Source organism: Marmota flaviventris, chromosome 11 (genome assembly GCF_047511675.1).
Source record: "Marmota flaviventris isolate mMarFla1 chromosome 11, mMarFla1.hap1, whole genome shotgun sequence".
NCBI lineage: Eukaryota > Metazoa > Chordata > Mammalia > Rodentia > Sciuridae > Marmota > Marmota flaviventris.
The window spans coordinates 62682624-62701561 of NC_092508.1; the positions used below are offsets into that span (position 1 = coordinate 62682624).

The window sequence follows — 18938 nt, forward strand, 5'->3', positions numbered from 1 at the left end:
AAAGAAAGGAAATAACAGGTGACAGAGACAATGCAAAAATCAGAAAATGCTCAGAGAGGCAATAAATTTACTCAATGAGATATTTCTGTCTATTCAAATAAAAACAGGAGTCCATTAAAATGAATACATACTCCCACAGATACACAAAAGAGCTCTTGATAGCAGAAATGCAAAATTCAATAGCAGAACTACACAGTTCTCACCAGCTGTCCTGTTATCTCAATGTCTTCCTCCCTACATCTTCTTCCCAAGCCTACTCACTCTGTGCTTATATTTCTTCTTCCCATGGCCAACAAATGAACTTATGCCGACAGAGTAAACTTGAGTTGTGGTATTTTGAGGTGTATTATTTTTTCCCCCTGTGTTTTCTTATAAATAACTTCAAAGATGTTTTAGCAGGTTGACTGGTCAGGCCAGAATTATTGATGGTTGCCAAGTCTGGGAGACAGAGAGCAGAGGAATGCATTCTAGTTATGAAAAATCACAGGATGAAATAAGTTGCAGAACAAAGATGACTGCAGAATAAAGATGCAGTAAAACACATGCTCATCCTCTAATCTTGAAGAAAGAAGAGCAGAATTCACGTTTAGTGGCTTTTCAAAGAAGGAAAACCCAGGATCTGTCTGGGAGTTTGTTTCCCTAGAGCAAAATTCCTGGGGTCTGAGGACTGAGTTATCTTTTCAAATAAGGTACTTGAAAGTTTTTGTTGACATAAAAAAGGTTGACTTGAGAGGATGTGAAATGATTTGGGAAAACAGTTGCTTTTTGAGGCTTAGTGACAAACTTCAAAAATCAAACAAATAAAGTTGTATTTTACTTTGCAACGCCAGGGGGTGTCAGTGTCTCCATTTCTATTCTGTATCACTGACAAAGATTTGACTCTGCAATTTTAATTATTGTTTCTCAGCTGACCCAGGGGTTGGCTTAATCTGTTCTGTCTGATACTTATCGCAAGTCTTTCTTCAATTTAATGTTTTCATGATATGTTTGTGCTGAGATCAAACTCTCCTTTAAGCCCAGTTAATAAAAGTTTATAGAAGAAAAAACAATAGAAGGATTAGAAGATAAAGTTGGGAAAAACTTTTTTTTGAAAGTAGAATGAAAAGATATTAAAAAATAAGGGGAAAAATTAGACAATTCAGGAGATGCAGTAATTTGCCAATAGCAATTCCAGAGACCTCAGAGAAAGCTATGGGAAAGAATTTTGTAAAGAAATAGTCCAAGAATATTTCCTATAATTGAAGAATATGAATTCCACAATGAAAGGGCTCACCAAGTATCAGATATAATGAATAAAAGTCCTACCTTGGCACATTGTTATGAAATTTTAGAAAACTGGGATAAAGGAGAAGCTATTAAACTTTTCCAGGAGAGAGAGGAGATGTATTACATATTATAGGCAAAGAATCATGGTGACATACCTCCTCTTGACAACGAAACTCAAAGTTAGAGGAGATAAAGATTTGTCTTCGGAATTCTGAGGAGAAATTATTCTATACAGACAAAATGTTCTCAAGAACAAGAAGAGTCTTAAGAATTTCTCGGTCACTTAGGTCTCAAAACTTTTATTTCCTGTACATCTCTTCTCAGGAAGCTACAGAGGGAGATCTCCTTAAAATAGAAGAGCAAAGAAAGAAAGAGGAAAGAGGTGGGATGTAGGAACAAGTGATCTAACTCAAGACCAAGGTGATAGAAATGTCCAGGGGTCATCTAGGAAAACAGGCTTGCTATACCCATGGGGCATAGCCAGCCCAGACAAAGCAGGACAATGAGTTCTGAAAGGCATGTCTCCTGGAAAAAAACACCTGCTAGACTACCTGGTGGGCTTGAATGCTGAGAGACATAACTTCCTGTTGGAGTCTTGCATGTCAGTAGAGAGTACTGGAATACTGGGCAATGGGGTATGGGGGAAGAAGAGACAGTTAACTCCAAGGGAAAAGAAAAATTACACATAAAGGAAATGCATTTATGTTACAGTGCATGACTCACCGGAGAATGCTATTTACAAAGTCATATTAATTGTGGGTGGCATAGGATGTCTATATAAAAGAACTAGATCCTCATTTTATGATGGAAACAAAATAGTTCAAAAAGGTAAACAAATAGAACGAGAGCACATAATTTAAAATGTATTTTATATATGTATTTTATTTAACCTAATCTATCCAAAATAGTATCATCACAACACATAATTAATATAAAAATTACTACCAAGATATCTCACATTAGTTTTTCTCACTAAATATTCAAAACCTTCATGCATTTAAACTTTCAGCACATCTTAGTCCAGACAAGACACATGTCAAGCTCTGTTATAAATATTCACCTGTTTGAGTTGACAAGAGGGGAAAAGGAAGATTGTTTGGGATAACAAAATAAAACTTTTAATGCTTCCATATTATCTAAGCTCCTGAGGATCTTTTTCCAAAACTAGTTTTGTTATAATTAATTTTAAAGATTATTTATGATTGCTTTCTATAAATAATTTTTATGAAAAATTGGACCAACACGTTTTCTAATTTCTTTTGGACAGATCTTCAGTCATTTGATTCATCTCAGAATTGTATGGAAGCAAGTGCCCATAAACTAGAAATCCTACTATTTGGTAGAAAAAAATGGGAAAAATATGGCCTCTAGATTCTTCTGTTTAAAGCTCTTTTGCCTACAGTTATGCTAGGTCTACTTTGTTCTGAGGAAATTATTTCAATGAAAAGACATCTCAAGGTGTCTTAATGCTGCACTCATGCATGTAATTTGGGGCAATTATATATTCATTTTAAAATGTAGAGCCTGAAATATTTTGATATTGTGTTCTAATAGAGGAAGATACATAGGACCTTAATTAGGTATGTTTTGCCACATATTTATGCAAGAATTAAAAGTAAGTTTCCTCTCCTAAGTAATTACCAGAATATTCTCATCAGGTTGGTTTAGGATCCCACTTCATGTTTACAACTAAGGGTTTGATTTATTAAATATCTCTCATGCATGCAAAAGCTCTCTGTAATCAGGTCATGCAAGTAGAGAAAAAAGATTGAAAATTAGCTTGCTGTTTTCAAGCACATTTGAGGATAGATTTACACATGCATGTGTGTCATTGTAAAATAAGTATTATGTCCATTTGCATTTTCTCCAAATTTCTAGATCAAGTGAATATTTCACCTGCATATGAGATGGCAGGTGAAAGCAACAGCAACAAACCCAATTCCAGCTTCTTTCACACTGTGTTCAATTAAATGCCCAGTTAATTTAAATGGATAGACTGTAAACAAAGCAATGCCCATGATTATCATCTAATTAGCACTGGCCAACATTATAATGTGCTCATTAGTGAGTTGTATGGTGTTCTAAGGCTCATAATGAGTAATCAGGGTACACATGATTGGCATGTAGCTGCCTAGATGCAACTACTCAACCAAATAAATCAGAGCTAGGACAAAATGTGCTATAAAAAAAGAAAGAAGACTATATAGCCAGCTGGTGAATTGACAGTTTCCTCCTTTCTATAATTCAGGTAAAACTCTGACTCTCAGACACAAAGAAATTCAAGAACAACAGAATACTGGTGATGGGCAAGGAAATGTTCACGCAGGTGACACAGAACAAGTGCTTCCAATTATCATAAATGAGTACAGAAAAGAAAAAAATCTTTGAGCTGTCATATTGGTTCAGAATACAGACTGCTGATATATCAAGTTTAGACTCATTTAGAGGTGAGCAATGTCTAAATAAAATTTCTTGAAAGTTGAAAATTCAAATAATCATTTCAGTGTAACTATAAAACATTTTATAGTTTAGAAAGTGTTTTGCCTTCATAATTTTAATGTATTATTATGAATCAGCAGGCTGCAGGAAAGGGATGGAGCTTTAAATTGCATTATATATATATGCATATGTATATATGTATATATATGTATATATAATATATATATGTATATATATTGAAGTCACTGTAGCAAGTGTTGTTTGGTTCACTTGACACCCAATCCTAGACCCTTTTTCTTTGCTTTCCTCTGTTGCAGAGGCTGGGAGGTAATTTACCCTCCCAAACTCCCTTGCAGTTAGAGGAGGTCAGGTGACTGTGTCTGGGTCATTAAACATAGGCAGAGGCTCTATCCAGGCTGTTGATTCCAAAATACACCCAGAAGATTTAAAAAAAAAAAAAATCCCTGTTCCTTTTGCCCTTTTTTCTTTCCTGGATACATAGCAAAGCCACCACCATAATGGCAAGGCAGGAAGACAGACTGAGCCTGATTCCTGGACATCCCTCAACTGTACTGCCTAGCAAAGCTACCTATCTTCAACCATCTTGTTACAGGAGAAAAAGACACCTCTCACTGTGTTAGCCACTGAAGTAGTTGTAGTTATTAATTAGGTATTGGCACCATCTTAAGAGACACCAACATTACTTTCATCCACCATATATGAACATAGTGTAACTCCACATCATGTATAACCACAAGAATGGGAAGTTATACTCCATGTATGGAGAGCAACTGAATTTTTTTTTAAAGTCACCAACCATCAAAAAAACAACAGATTTCTATTCATAAAAATACTGAAGTATATAGAAAATAATGTAATGTTAAAGTATTGATGTGTGCTTAAATCACCTTCAGATATGACTTTTATTCCTAGAGATATTCCGGAAATATTTATGCAAAAAGGAATTAATCCATTTCCCCCGCCCAAACATCACTGCTATAGAAAGGATGGTAGAAGTCCTTGTAGTTCATTCTAGTGGCTTCCCAGGTATATTTCATGTACCTGCTTTCTATAAAGGAAGGAGCTACTTGGGTACTTAGTGTGTTATCATTATGATAATTATGCTTTCTTCTCACATGATAAGTTGGGATTAGACTGCAAATAATGTGGATTCCATTGGCAGAATATAGACAGAATTGAAAATAAAGTGGTTCAAGAAGAAGACAAATTTTAAAAAGATGGGTTAGGAAAGATGAAGAACTATGTTCTTAGTTAATTGATAGCCAGGTATAGTCTCAATTCTTTCAAGTTCACTGACCAGAGATAGCACTGGAGTTTCCCAAGAGTTACAGGTTCTGAGCCCAGAACCAAAGGAGAACCTTCCTGGGGAAGTCTGTGAACTCATCCTTGCCTCTCAGACACCTCAATATGCTTATTATATGCCAGGAGGGAGTTAGAAAAGAAAAGCCCTTTGTGCACCTGAGAAGATAGTAGAAGGGGATTTCTAATTTTTATATATCATGGTCATCCTAAAAAAACTTGGGATCCTATAATTTATTGGAAAGATGGTGCTGCATTCAAGAAGCACATTTTGACAGCTGTAAAGAATTCAAGCCTCAACTTTACTTTTTCATCATCAAGACATCCATAATGAGGCCACAACAAACTTACTGAAGAACTACTTCAAACATGTAGGTACTTTCCAACAGCATAGTCACTTCAACATCTCTAACCCTCCTGCCCTTGAAGCAAAGTTTCCTTCTCACTCAGCCTATTATTATCTAAGTCTTCTCAGGATCTTGTCTGGCAAGAATTTCCACTTTAGGATGTTGAGGAAGGGGAAATGGAATTGGCAGTTTAATCATAGAGTCACTTTTACACAATGGGTGAGCAGGAAATCTATGAATGTTCTCATAGTAATAATTATGTCCCATTACATCAGCTGAATTACTACACATCTCCATGTACCTCTTTTCATAGCCATAAAATTTGAATTCTAATTGGAATATAATATTTTAAAGACTGAAATTATCATAAAGATCCAAAATTGTTTTAATAGAGTAGCAAATTTCAAAATGGAGCACAGTCCTTTTTAGAATTTATAGCCTTGTTTATTTCACATCAGTAAATTAAAACAGTATCTATGGAATACAGTTGTATCACCTGTTTTACTCAGTTTCAAAGAAAAACTAACAATAACCTAAAAGCCTTCCACAAAGACAGTGCTTCATAAAAAAAAAAAAAAATGAAAGAGTAGACTTGGAGGAAGAGCCAGAGCATACTGAATTTCATTGATTAAGATCCTAAGAGTAGCACGATGTCACAGCTGGGATGAATTTTCCAGTCGTAGCCTTTACAAGGCCCCTTAGTTGAGAATTTAGGAAACTGAGGCCACCGATGTTAAAAGGTCCCCTGGAAGTCACAGTACAGAGCCACACTGGAATGGAGGACTGCTGACTCTAGTCCAGGTGCTGCTAAACTCCATAAAGCCCTTTGTACATCCGTCTTTGAATTTACTGACACCTGCCCCATCCCCACCCCCACTTTCTGATGCTCTTTGGGATCCACAAGTGACAGAGCTTCTTGATGGGGCAGGGTAAGCCGGACATCGACATTCCAAAGCTAAGAAATGCACAGTAAACACCTCAAAACTCAGACGGAAACATTTGCTCAGCCTTTGTTAAATCCATGCAGCCTTCATACAGAAAGACAGCAAGGGCTCCACCATTTCTTTCGTTCAAAAAATTGTAGGAAGGCAGAATTTGGAATGATGATGATAAAAAGAAGACCTTGAGGATCAGATGCTTTAGACTCAGATTTTTAAAAAAATATTTATTTATTTGTTTCTTTATTTATTTGTGGGACTAGGGATAAACCCAGGACACTCTACCACCGAGCTACATCCCAGCACTTTGTATTTTTTTATTTTGGCCTGGAACCTGTGATCCAGTCTCTGAGATCACAAGTGTGCACCACCACACTAGCTTTGATGCAGAAATGATGGCTGGAGGGCAAGGGCAGTGATGGGTGAAAGGCTGTGATGGGTGCAAGTGATTTCCACCTTTACGAGATGCCTTCCACTAAAGACGGGATGTGTGTGCTTGGAGGACAGCCTGACCAACACTACTCATAAGACAAAGTCTGAATCCTGAAAAAAGTCAATTTTTTGAGCAAGAGTTATACTGTGATTGGCTCAATGATGCAGAAGGATAGATGAAAGCCAGAGCAGGAAAGAAAGCTCTTCTTTTGTAGGGTCTGGGCTTCTTTCTCAGGCACACACAGTACCTGATCTTTCTTCTGGGTATTCACACAGACATTCTCCCAGGGAAGGGGTCAGCCCCCATTTGGGCCAGCAGGGGAAATGGGCTGATGTGCTGCCTCCTGGCAGTCCTCATATGTGCCACAAACCCAACTCAGCAGGACCCCAGCTGCTGCTATTATTCATTCCCTCTTCTCTGGGGGCTCCTCCAAAGCACACTGTCCTTTGGGGAAACATCGTCACAGCCAGATTCTCTTCAGAAAGCACAGGGCAAATAGAAGAAAAGAAAAAATTCTAAGAAATTTAAAATTCAAAACAGAAGGCTATTAATTGGTTTTATGCTAACCTTTATAGCCTTAATCTTCGAATTTTCTCCCTCCTTTAAGAACAATCACTTCTGGGCTGATTTCTTCAAATGAGATATGATTTCCTCCGAGTCATTACTGTGATCTCCATCAAAGACAGCAAAGAAAGTAATTAGTACTCCACACCAAACCAACCTCAAATTTGACAGAAACTGCATTTGTCCTTTGCAAAGCGGAAAATGAAGCACCTTCTAATTCTTAGAATTTTCTCATGAGTTGTTGTCACTGGGCAGAAATTTCTGGAGTTGTTGCTTCTTATAGACTTTCTCTTCTACTAACTTTCTTTTTTTAAAAAAATAAAGACTTAAAAGAATTAACAAGTGGTTCCACTTTACCTTTGGAGCAAAAACTACATATGAAGCATTAACAATAGGGGAGGGGAAAAAGTTAGGAAGATACCTTAGTAACATTGGGATCCAGAATTGTTTAATAGAGTAGCAAATTTCAAATTGGGATGCTTCATCCAGGGAGCTCTTTGCAGTTTCCAAGGTGTCCAAGAGATTGTCAAAGAGAAAGAATCCTTGGAGCAACTGTACACCAGTGTCCTTCTGTGAACAGTTTCTGAACATGCACAGAAGTATTAGTGTCAGGCATACATGTATGTTAAAGCCAGAGAAACCTGAAAGGTTTTCAGGTTTTCCTGAAAAGGTCAGAGAAGTCATCCAGCCATCCAGAATGTCATCATGAATATTAGTAAAACCACCTAGTTTTGTGGCCCTTATGCTTGCAGGACAGGACATGGTTCAGGGAGGGTGAACTTAGACTCTCTGATTTGAGGCAATAAAACTAGATCCAGGCAAACCAAGGTGGCTAGAACTCCCAGGACAGAGGTAGAGAGAACGGAGCTGCACAGAGAGAAAATCCCAGATCTGCCGAGGTCCCTTTGGGAAATGCAGTAGAATCTACCATTGACTTCTTTTTTTTTTTTTTTTTTTGCCTGTGTACTTTTAATCAGTGGCAAATATACATTTTCTATTAGAATTTCACAAATTTTTTATTTTTTATTTTTTTTTATTTATTTTTTTTGAATATATGTGGTGCCAGGGGACCACTTTATTTTTTATTTTTATTTTTATTTTTTTTAATTTTTTATTGTTGGTTGTTCAAAACATTACAAATTTCTTGACATATCATATTCCACACTTTGATTCAAGTGGGTTATGAACTCCCACCTTCACCCCATACACAGATTGCAAAATCACATCAGTTACACATCCATTGATTTACATATTGCCATACTAGTGTCTGTTGTGCTCCACTGCCTTTCCCATCCTCCACCATCCCCCCTCCCCACCTCTCCCCTCCCCTCCCCTCCTCTCTCTCTACCCCCTCCACTGTATAACCCTGAGGGTCTCCTTCCATTTCTTCTTATAGCAGGGAGTATGGATTCATGTTATCTTGCAGGAATGGGTGACCATATGAAAATTATTTTTGTTTTGTTTTGTCATCAAGGAAAAACACAGTGGGACTTGACTTGTAACATCCAATTCAGTAGCCACTAGATACATTTGACTATTTAAATTTAAATTAATTAAAAGTAATTTGAGTTTAATAACTCAGTTCCTCAGTTGCATTAGCTGCATTTCAGGAGCCCAGTAGCAGCAGGTGCTAGTGGTCCCACACAGGGCAGCACAGATGCGGATCATCTCCATCATTGTGAAAAGTCCCACCTGTAAACAGCTAGAAACTACAACTTTAATATACTTAAGAAAGTAATCATAGTTTTAAATCCACCTATTAAAAAAAAAACAACTTTCTCTTTTGCCAAGAGTTTTTTGTTGTTGTTTGGGGTTTTTTGGAGGGAGGTGGGGGTATGTGTATGTTCCAATTTGATTTCAATTTTATTTACAAATTCATGATATATAATATTGATATTACTTTGGATTTTAATAACACAATAGAATTTTATTTTAAATTACCATTCTGTTACAGCAAAATAGGTATAGAGAAGGCACCAACTTAACCTTCTGAAGCAGATGTCCAGTCAATAGGCTGTTAAAAGAAAGGGATTCAAAACTCATCTTGATAACTAGTTTCAGCAATAATAAATTCCTTTGCATCTCTTGTCAAATGTATGTTTGATTGGACAAATTTCCTAAGTCAGTTGTCTAGATCGTCTCATCCTCAAAGCTCATAATATTGACATTTTTCTCTTGAATATGTAGATACTCAGACCTTTTGAATATATGGATATGGTAATAGTAGTCAGATGAACTCGGTTCTGCTTCCTTCTGACAAATAGATTGCAAGCAGAAGAATGTTTTCCATCCTTATTAAAGGCTGTCATTTTCTCCACGCTGTGAGAAACTGCTTCTCTTGCTGCCTAAGCAGTTTCAATTGCAAAAGCAATTTGCCACCATACGGATTCCTCCAGGAGACAACTGGAGTAGAAAAGAAAAATCTCCTCACATGGGGACTCTGAGAGTTTTGGCAGATAAAGGTAGAATTTGGGGGGATTGATTATAGAAAATGAGCCCCTACTCCTCTTGCTGCCCCCTAAGGATCGCAGGTCACCCAAAGAGCAGCATGGGGTAATTTAAGAAAGCTTCTCTGTGGCACCAAGAGGGGATTCAGGGTGGAGTCCAACATTGCTGCAGAATCCTTGGCTCTTAATGCCCCCCCCCCCCCAGTGTTCTCAGGCCTTGGTTAGAGCAGGCTGAGACTATACCAGAATGGAGAACACTTCAAGATGAACATTGCCAACCTCATAGGGAACTTTGATAAAAGGTTCTGAGAGGGGAGTTAGAACTCTGACCCAGCAGTATGAGCTGGGGGTGAGGCAAATGAATCATAACATATGAAGTGACCTTGGAAAGTTAAAATGAGGAGGGGCATTGACGAAGTGAACCAGAATCTTTGTCTTCTGCTGCTTTTGCCCTAATTATCCCATTAGCATAAGACAAATTTAACCTTAAAGTAAACTTTCTTCATCCCTCAGTCTTTTGCTTAATAACCAATTACCTTTTAAAAAGAAAGCTACTAAATGCATTTCATAAAAGCAACAGGACATGCTCTATAAATACACTTGGGAAAGAGCCAATAATTGCTTTGGTTTTTAGAAGTTTCATTCTCCAAAACTAATCTCTTGTCAACTAGCACTTCCTTGAACTATTATGTTTTTGTAAACATTTATGGGTTCTTTCACATATTATCATCTAAAATTATTCACATACTGATATTTTTGAGAAAGGTTAAATAAAACATTATGGTGGATCACAGGTCACTAATGTGTGTAGCAAAAACACACTCAGAATCCTTGTGTCTGCTTGGAGTGATGATACATGCCTGTAATCCCAGTAGCTTGGGAGGCCAAGGCAGAAAGAATACAAGTTGGAGGCCAGCCTGGACAACTAAGCAAGATTCAGTGTCAAAATAAAATTGATAAAAGGGCTGGGGATATAGCTCCATAGCAGAGTACTCCTGGGTTCAATCCCTAGTGTAGCAAAACAACAGCAAAAAAAAAAAAAAAAAAAAACCAAAAACCTCTTAGGCTTGATTGAAATGATAGTCATCAACTAAAAGTCCAGAATTATTAGACTCAATGAGGGAAAAACAACCCTTACTGAGAAGTTATTAGTACAATATTAATAGTCTATAATGAGTAATTTTCTAAAGTAAAGCTGTAACTTTTCGTCACAGTTCAGTATAGATCGAGATTAATCCAGCTAATAGATACAGGGTTGGAGCATGACTTTGAAGAAGGCACTTGATTTTCCTGGTTTTGAAAGATTGTCTCCTAAAAAATAGAATAAGGGAATGTCATAGTGAAGAGATGAGACTTTTTTGGCTAAATCACATTCTAACAGAATATCTTCACCAGAATTTATTGAAATATTGATAAGCACTACTCTGAAACAGAGACCAGGAGTTAAGAAGAGGTTCAAATTTATCTTGAGGAGCCTGACCTGATCATTTCTGCTGAATGTGTCTATGTATCCATATTTGCAGCCATTCTGGTCCCATCAAGATCCTGTATGTAGGTCATAAGTCAAAGTGGATGTGGCATTTCAATATAATTTCTGAAAAAAATAGCTATCTTGGGCTGGGGTTGTAGCTCAGTGGTAGAGTGCTCACCTCACATGGATGAAGCACTGGGTTCGATCCTCAGCACCACATAAAAATAAAATAAAGGTATTATGTCCATCTACAACTAAAAATTTTTTTAAAAAAATAGCTATCTCACATGGCAATCATCATAGAGTGTAAATAGAAGCATTTATTATTACTGATTTTCATCTCTTAAAAATGAAGAAACAAAACAGTATAATGGAAATACGTATCAGAAGATTTGGATTCTAACTCCTGTTCTAGCATGGCATAACTACAGGCAAGTTTATTTGACTTGCATATTCCTTATCTGAAAACTGAGGAGACAAAATTTGACTGAGATTACCATTAAAATGCCCACAGGAACCAGAAGCATCCAGGCCTTAAGATGAGAAAGAAATGTGATACTGGGGCTTCTGATGAAGTGCTCAAGACTGGGATAAAATGAAGAGTCATTCCTATCTATGGGGACAGTGTTCAGTCCCAGTCAATTATCTGTAGGTGGGAGAATTCAGGCCCTGTGCTGCCATATTGTTAGATTTTCAAGAAAATACAGATTTTTTTTTTTTTTTTGCAAATATTCAGTTTTTTAAATGCTGACAACTAAAAAAAAAACCACTGTGAAGGCCAAACTAAACCTATGTGAGGCTGACAGATATTATGTCTGATGAGACATTATCATAGTCTCTCCCTTCTCTATGGTTGTACTAGTGGATGGGGGAGAAGGGATCCTGGGACTACAGAGCTTTAACTCTCTGCATACCTTCTATTTCATCTTCTTTTCACTTGGTTTCATTAACATATGTATACAATAGGGAATCAGAGCCACCACAGTCAGTGGGATGGATGCACTTTTACAGAAAGACAACATGTAAAATAAATGCTCTGTGTGAGTCGGGATCTTGATGAAGTGGTAGAGCTGCAGTGTGGTCAAAGAGGTTATGGCACAGAGCAACCGGAAGCTCGGCTTGTAGCCATTTTCCCCTCGGCAACTCATAAGGAACATCTCTGAGTTGATTGCAAAACCCAAGCCAAAGAGAACCCCAAGGTTTCTCACAAGTCCAGCAAAAGGCGTGGTGTCAATGTGGATCCAGTCTGGGTTGGCACACCACTTTTTGGCTATGGGCACAGACCATAGCAGGTCAATGTCCAAGAGTCTGAGAAGCAGGTAAAAGCCAAGTGCAAACAGGAAAAGGAAGAGGTTGGTCTTCAGGTACATGCTCAGGCTGGCTGTCTGGATGCCTGGAGTGTGTTCAAAGGCCTCTGCCACCAGCATGCCTGGGGATTGGAAAGAGACACTGATGATGACTGTGCCCTTGAGCTCCTCAACGCTCATTCCTATCTACAGTAAGAAATTTTGCCTTAGCTTTCAATGACAAAAAGGTCTTAGACACTTAGGTTCTATGGATTTTCTAAACCCTTTTAAAGGCATTAAATGAAAACAAACATTTGCCCCATAGTCTTTTAACTATCCACATTAACCCCAGAAGGATTAATCTATAGTCAATGGCCCTGAGTGACAACACATTTTATAGGCAGAGCACCAGAAACTAGGTGCTTATAATTAATATTTCAATTGCCATGGCCAGCCAGCTTAAAGAGCCTTTGAAAGATATGTGGCACTGAACATCAGAAACTCAATCACGGTGAATGTGGCCTCAGGGATTTGAAGTAGCAAGTCCAGTCCTGCAACAATCACTCCAGATGATTTGGAGAGTGTGTCTTGATTGCAGGTTACAGGGTCATTATTAAATCTTCCAAACCAAGACAAAAGCACAGTCTTTGAGTGAAGCTTTGGGAAATGGACTTAATTCTAGTTACACTTCATAAAAGCCTATCTTGCCATGCAGTTATGCATTTATACCATTGAGTGAGAACGTGTTATTGCCTTCACAGAGGCTGAGGTGCATGCATTGAACTACTTAAGCTCCCTGGAGTGGCATTTAATATCAGTGGCTTGAAAGAACCACCTCTAAAATTGGAAAACTGACTACCAGGGAGAATTGAACACCATAAGACAAATGAAGTAAAAGCTTTCAAATGACACGACTAAAGATAAGTGATCATATTTACCACCAATTACTCCAAGAATAACTTGATGAGGAAAATGTGTTGCTATGAATACTCTGGAGATGCAGACACTGATTTGAATCAACCAGAAAAGACTCCAAAGAAATGACCAGGTTAGTCTACAATGGAAGAATAGATACAGGTGTAAAGAGCAAAGAAATTGCATCACTCATAAAATTAGGGGTGACACAAGATGATCCTTCTCAGAGGAATCTTCCAACTCCCACATGAAATGATTCCAGAGTCTTTTCTTCCAAATGTTTTCATGTACTCCACAGAATTTGAAAAACTTTAACAGAGGTTTCTTTATTTCTCAATGCACTAAATTTAATCAATGCTATCTCCTAAGATTTTAATAAGTGCTAAAAAGAAAGCCAATCTGATATCCTAGAAATAAGGAAAATTGTTTTAATGGAGAAACATTAAAGGAAATTCAAGTTTGGGGAAATTACCAATATCCAGAATGACTTAGAATAAATCATACATATATATTTTTGATTGATCCTGTTATTTGTGCCTCCTCTCTACCCTCCTCTACCAGCCCCTCTATGAAGAAAACACACTGGCTAGAGGCAATTTCACAAACTCTCAAGAGTCCTGGTTCCTTGTTTTTTGAGACATAGACAGTAACGAAAAGGGCCTAGTTTACATACTTTCAGCATGAAGCTGTAATGTCCAGAAAACTTACAAAATATTAAGATCTAATAAATGCATGCCATTAAAAAAAACTAGCAGTATTGAGTTTCAGGAATCCTTAAATGGTTTGTTCCTGATGACCAGACCAAAATTTGGTTATAGAAAGATTGAGGAATAAAGAGAAGGAGACTTTGGAGAAGGATGTAAGCCGGGGCTAACCATGGTAAAAAAAAAAAAAAAAATCATCAAGTATTTAGTGATGTTAAGGTAGAGAGTGAGCACTTGATAAATTTTTATAGATGAAGAAAGTATTGCAGTTATAAAAGTTAAAAGGGGTTATAAGAATTTTTTTGGGGGGGGAACACGTTTTTTTTTTTAGGTTTGTTAATTAGAGGAAAGAATGAACTATAGAGACTTGTTTCTTAAATTGTTCAATACTACTCCCCAAAATGGAATGTGATAAATCTTGATTTTTTTTTAATTTTAGAAGAAATTTCACATAATGGTATATGTTATAATATATTGTATTTTTAACATTTTTTTTTTTAGTTTTTGGTATACCTTTATTTTATTTATTTTTAGGTGGTGCTGAGAATCGAACCCTGTTGCCTCACACATGCTAGGCAAGTGCACTACTGCTGAGCCACAACCCCCAGCTCTTATATTGTATTTTTTACAAAGTTTAATTGACACATTTTATCTCAGCTAGCCTGATAATTTATGAATAAAGTGGTACAAAGGATTGTTTTAATTATAAAGGATTTCAGGGAAAAAGAGAAGAAACAGCTCAGTCCCCAAAATGTGAGTAATTTGAAAGTGCCATGGCTTTCTAAACATTAAGAAATCTACTAACATGAAATCTACTAGCATTTAAATTTGATCTTGCAACTAGAATGTTTTTAATTTAAAAAATTGCACAGTCTTTAAAGCTAGAATATATGTTATTGATGTCAAAGTCATTGCCTCTTCAAAGTAGGAAGCACAATTTTACTAAATTGATGCATTCAAGAAGAATGATGATCCTTCAGACTTTCAGAATCTTAAAGCTAGGGCTTGTGCACACAAAAAATTTCCTTATATAATTTCAGATGACTTATTTATAAGCTACCAAAATAATTGAATTTTGGAAACCCAAAGGCACATTTAACAAGCCATCAATCAGTTAAACATTTCCAACTCTATTATAATAAAGTGGCAATAGCTATAAGCTAATTAAAACATTATCTTAAGGCAAAATATTATATTTCTAGTTGTTCTGCTACTGTGGTTATGATAGAACAAGCACATTAAATTCAACAACTTTTTAGTATTTTTATATACTAAAATGAAGTTTTAGTAAAGACTTTGCATATCCAATGTCATATTCTGGAATCAAGCTGACCTGTGCAGAGTGGTAGAAAACTCATCCATCCGGCTGACAGCATGACTCAGGGCAGCCGTTACCATGACATACCAGACACATGATGAGCCCATTGCATGACCAGACGGACTTCCTGCAACAAGTATCACCCATTTGAAAGGTGGTTAATTATCAATATCAGAAATGGACCTTAGAATAGCTATTGGTTATGAAAATTACAAATTACTCAAGAAACCCACAGGGTATAGGCTATATGAAACGTTTAGAAATAGGTACAGATAAGCAAAATTGAGTCAAATGAACCATTAAGTGGTACTCTTTTTTTTTTTTTTTTCAGAGCTGGGGTTGTAGCTCAGTGGTAGAGTGCTTGCCTAGCATGGATGAGGCACATATGAATTAATAAATAAAATAAAGTCCATCAACAGCTAAAAAATATACTTAAATTTTTTCCCTTGTTTTCAAGCTCATTGAATTCTAGACATCAATATATTCAAAGATAATTAAGAATTCAGACTGTTTCACCAAAGTCTTAATACCACTCATTCATTCTTCATATCTACTTGTTTTTAATTGACAAGAAAATTAAAATACTCATTTTGAATCTTGAATCAGTTTATTTTCCCTGAATTGAAAAGTCAAACTCTAAAACACATCATTGCTACACTGTGGTTTACTGATTAACCTACAAGTGACTGTTTTGTGCAACCAGCTACCCCTGTGTCCATTTTGCAGCCCCTGCAGTGAGAGGTTTCGTTATACAATGGGAGTGAGCAGCAGCTATAAATGGGCCATTCATCCTGTCAGAAAAATCCTGAAGTCAGGTAGCCTCCCCACTCCCAGAATGTCTTTCCTACATGCTTAGTTTTATTTTTACTCACTTTACTTTGATTTTGCCCCTGTTTTTTTCAAGTAGTAGACATTCGTTCTAGTTAGACATCAGTCTGTCTTTGAAAAATGAAACAACAGGGCTGGGGTTGTGACTCAGTGGTAGAGTACTTGCCTAGCATTTGTGTGGCACTGGGTTAGATCCTCAGCACCACGTATAAATAAATGAATAAAATAAAGGTCCATCAAAGTCTTAAAAAATTTAAAAAACAAACAAATGAAACAATAGCCTCTTTTTTTGTTAAACAAAGACAAAACCTATTTCATGTCTGTAGGAATTTCCAAAGCCTTTTATATTCTTAACTGAATTGTACATCTCCAAGTGGTGAATATAGAATGCAGTATTTTTTGCTTTTTCTTCCTTTCTTTATCTCTCTTTCCAGAAAATGTTTCATAAGATGGAACAAATGCTGGAAAGTGCTAGGATAGACCAAAATACAATTTAAATAGTCTCCAAGGTTATCCATCCATCCATTCATTACACATTGCTTTTATAAAGATAAAAATGCACATCATTCTTGCCCTGATATATAGGTCACCTAAATACATAAAGAATTAATTACAGTACAGTATGACAAGTGATAGACATATGTATATTTTATGGGAACAAAAGAGACATTCAGAAAACTAATTAGGAACTCATATATTCACTCTATTCAGGGTTATTTTCAAAGGATGTCAAGTCAGAAGAATTTCACACTGTGTAACTGGGGAGGTACACTATAACACCTTCTAATAAAACAATGTATAAATTTTCTTTACATATACATATTTTTTTTTAAAAAAAAGTATTCTTAATGGTGTTTGATTTTTTTTTTTTTTTTTTTTTTTTTTTTTTTGGTTTTGGTGGTGGTGGTACTGATTGAACCCAAGGCCTCGCACATGCTCAGTATGTACTCTACCACTACCTTAGCTGCATCCCCAGCCTCCAGTCTTTTATAGACTTCATTTCTGACTCTCTGTTGGAATATCTTCAGTCACTGGAGGCTACTGCATTGCTTACCTGGACCTGTTTCACATGTAGTAGGGAACTGTTCAAGACATGCACTTGAGTGATTTGGGTGAATCTGAGTTTCTTGGATCCACCAGTAAGGCCGATGACCAAATAATATCCTGTATTTAAGGAAATATAAATATTAACATATTTTAAAATGCACAACTATTACTTAACTGAAGGCTACCTATTTTTGCCTATAAAAGTGACTTGAGCAGAAGGTAGATGGGGAAAGGTCACAGTTAATAAACTCTGAAAGAACTTGGGTTCTGGTCTCTCATTCTAAAGGATGGTAGTCATTTGGGTTTAAGCACCCTAGTCTCCTATAAACACAGGAAATTTTTTCCTTGTAGGGAAGTCCTTTGGGTGCTTTGTTTACTTATAATGGAAATATCAAAGTGGTCCCTAGAATCATAAACCTGTTCATAATGATGCTGCTCATTTAATTAACTTCTTGATTAATCACAAAATATGTGTCACAGAGTTTTGGAATTTACTTGTAAGTTGGTTAAATCATATATTTCTATGCTTTTTGCAAGTTCTGCTTATGAATTTGGTGTTTTAAGTTAACTGTATATTTGAAAGATTTTTCAAGTAAAACTATACACATCTGCAATTAGATCATTAAGCCAAAGCCACAAATTTAAGAATACGTTTTAGGAAAAATGAAATAGAACAGAAGTCTTACCATTTAAATATAAGATTGAACCAATCCCCAATGACAGCTACCCATATCATTTTGGTTCCAACTGTCTGATTAAGTTGAAACCAAAGTGGAAAATAAATAGAAAAGATATTCCGGGGGTCTCCAACATTGGACATGAAATTTAGAAACTCGTAGTAAGCTCGGTAGTCCTTCTGCAAATGCTGAATAATGAGCACTCCATTTCTATGAAGAAAATCCATCTTGAAGAAAAGGCAGTTCCAAACATAGAGCAATTGAAGCTGAAGTGCTCTGAATCCCGCGGTTTTTATGTAGGCATCTTTGTGGTGTGTTGAGCCATTACCGTGACATGTGATGCTGACCATCTGTGGAGAAGGCCTGTTGGTCCTCCTCTGTTGAAAAGCTCACTTATCCATGTTTTTAAATTGGTGGAAAAGAGGTAAAGTACATGCTGATCTGTGGCAATTTGAAGGGAAATTTGGATAGAAGCACAATGACTTTCTTATGCAACCTCCCTTTTGTGTGAACAGTTGGATCATGTTTGTTTGATATTTTTAATACAGTTCATTTCCTTCAAGAGCAGACATTAGCAATTTTTATGTGTGGCTAGAAGACTACGCAAATAATTATTGCATGTCAAATAGCCCTTAAAGCTATGCATTTTAATTTAAGTTAGACTGTGACTCTCTGACTATTTAATGAATCTTTGAAGAAAACAGTAGAGTAAATATCTGGGCATGAAAAATTTATATGATATGACATTATTTTCTGATCAGACATTTAAATAAAAAAGAGTTTGGTATTTATCATCCAAAGAGAAGAATGAAATATATATGGAACAGGGAAGGAAATGTATGGAATATATGAAATCTGAAAGGAAATGTGTCACTTTATGACTGTGAGGTAAAAAGACAGAAATTAATGTCACTTACATAAAATAAATGTGTTTGGAC

General features: G+C 36.5%; 1 protein-coding gene across 2 annotated transcripts; it reads right to left on the reverse strand.

Moving 5' to 3' along the window:
- Positions 1-12142: 12142 nt before the first annotated feature.
- Positions 12143-18227, reverse strand: G6pc2 (glucose-6-phosphatase catalytic subunit 2). Of its 2 annotated transcripts, XM_027946004.2 has the most exons (5): positions 18010-18227; positions 17331-17440; positions 15464-15575; positions 13450-13565; positions 12143-12654 (listed from the first exon to the last, which is right to left on the reverse strand). In XM_027946004.2, exons 1-5 carry the CDS (start codon positions 18225-18227, stop codon positions 12143-12145), a joined length of 1068 nt encoding a protein of 355 aa, XP_027801805.1. The 2 variants fall into 2 exon arrangements, with proteins under 2 accessions (XP_027801805.1, XP_027801806.1); XM_027946005.1 differs by lacking the exon at positions 13450-13565 and having other exon boundaries at positions 12630-12654.
- Between the last annotated feature and the right edge of the window lie 711 nt (positions 18228-18938).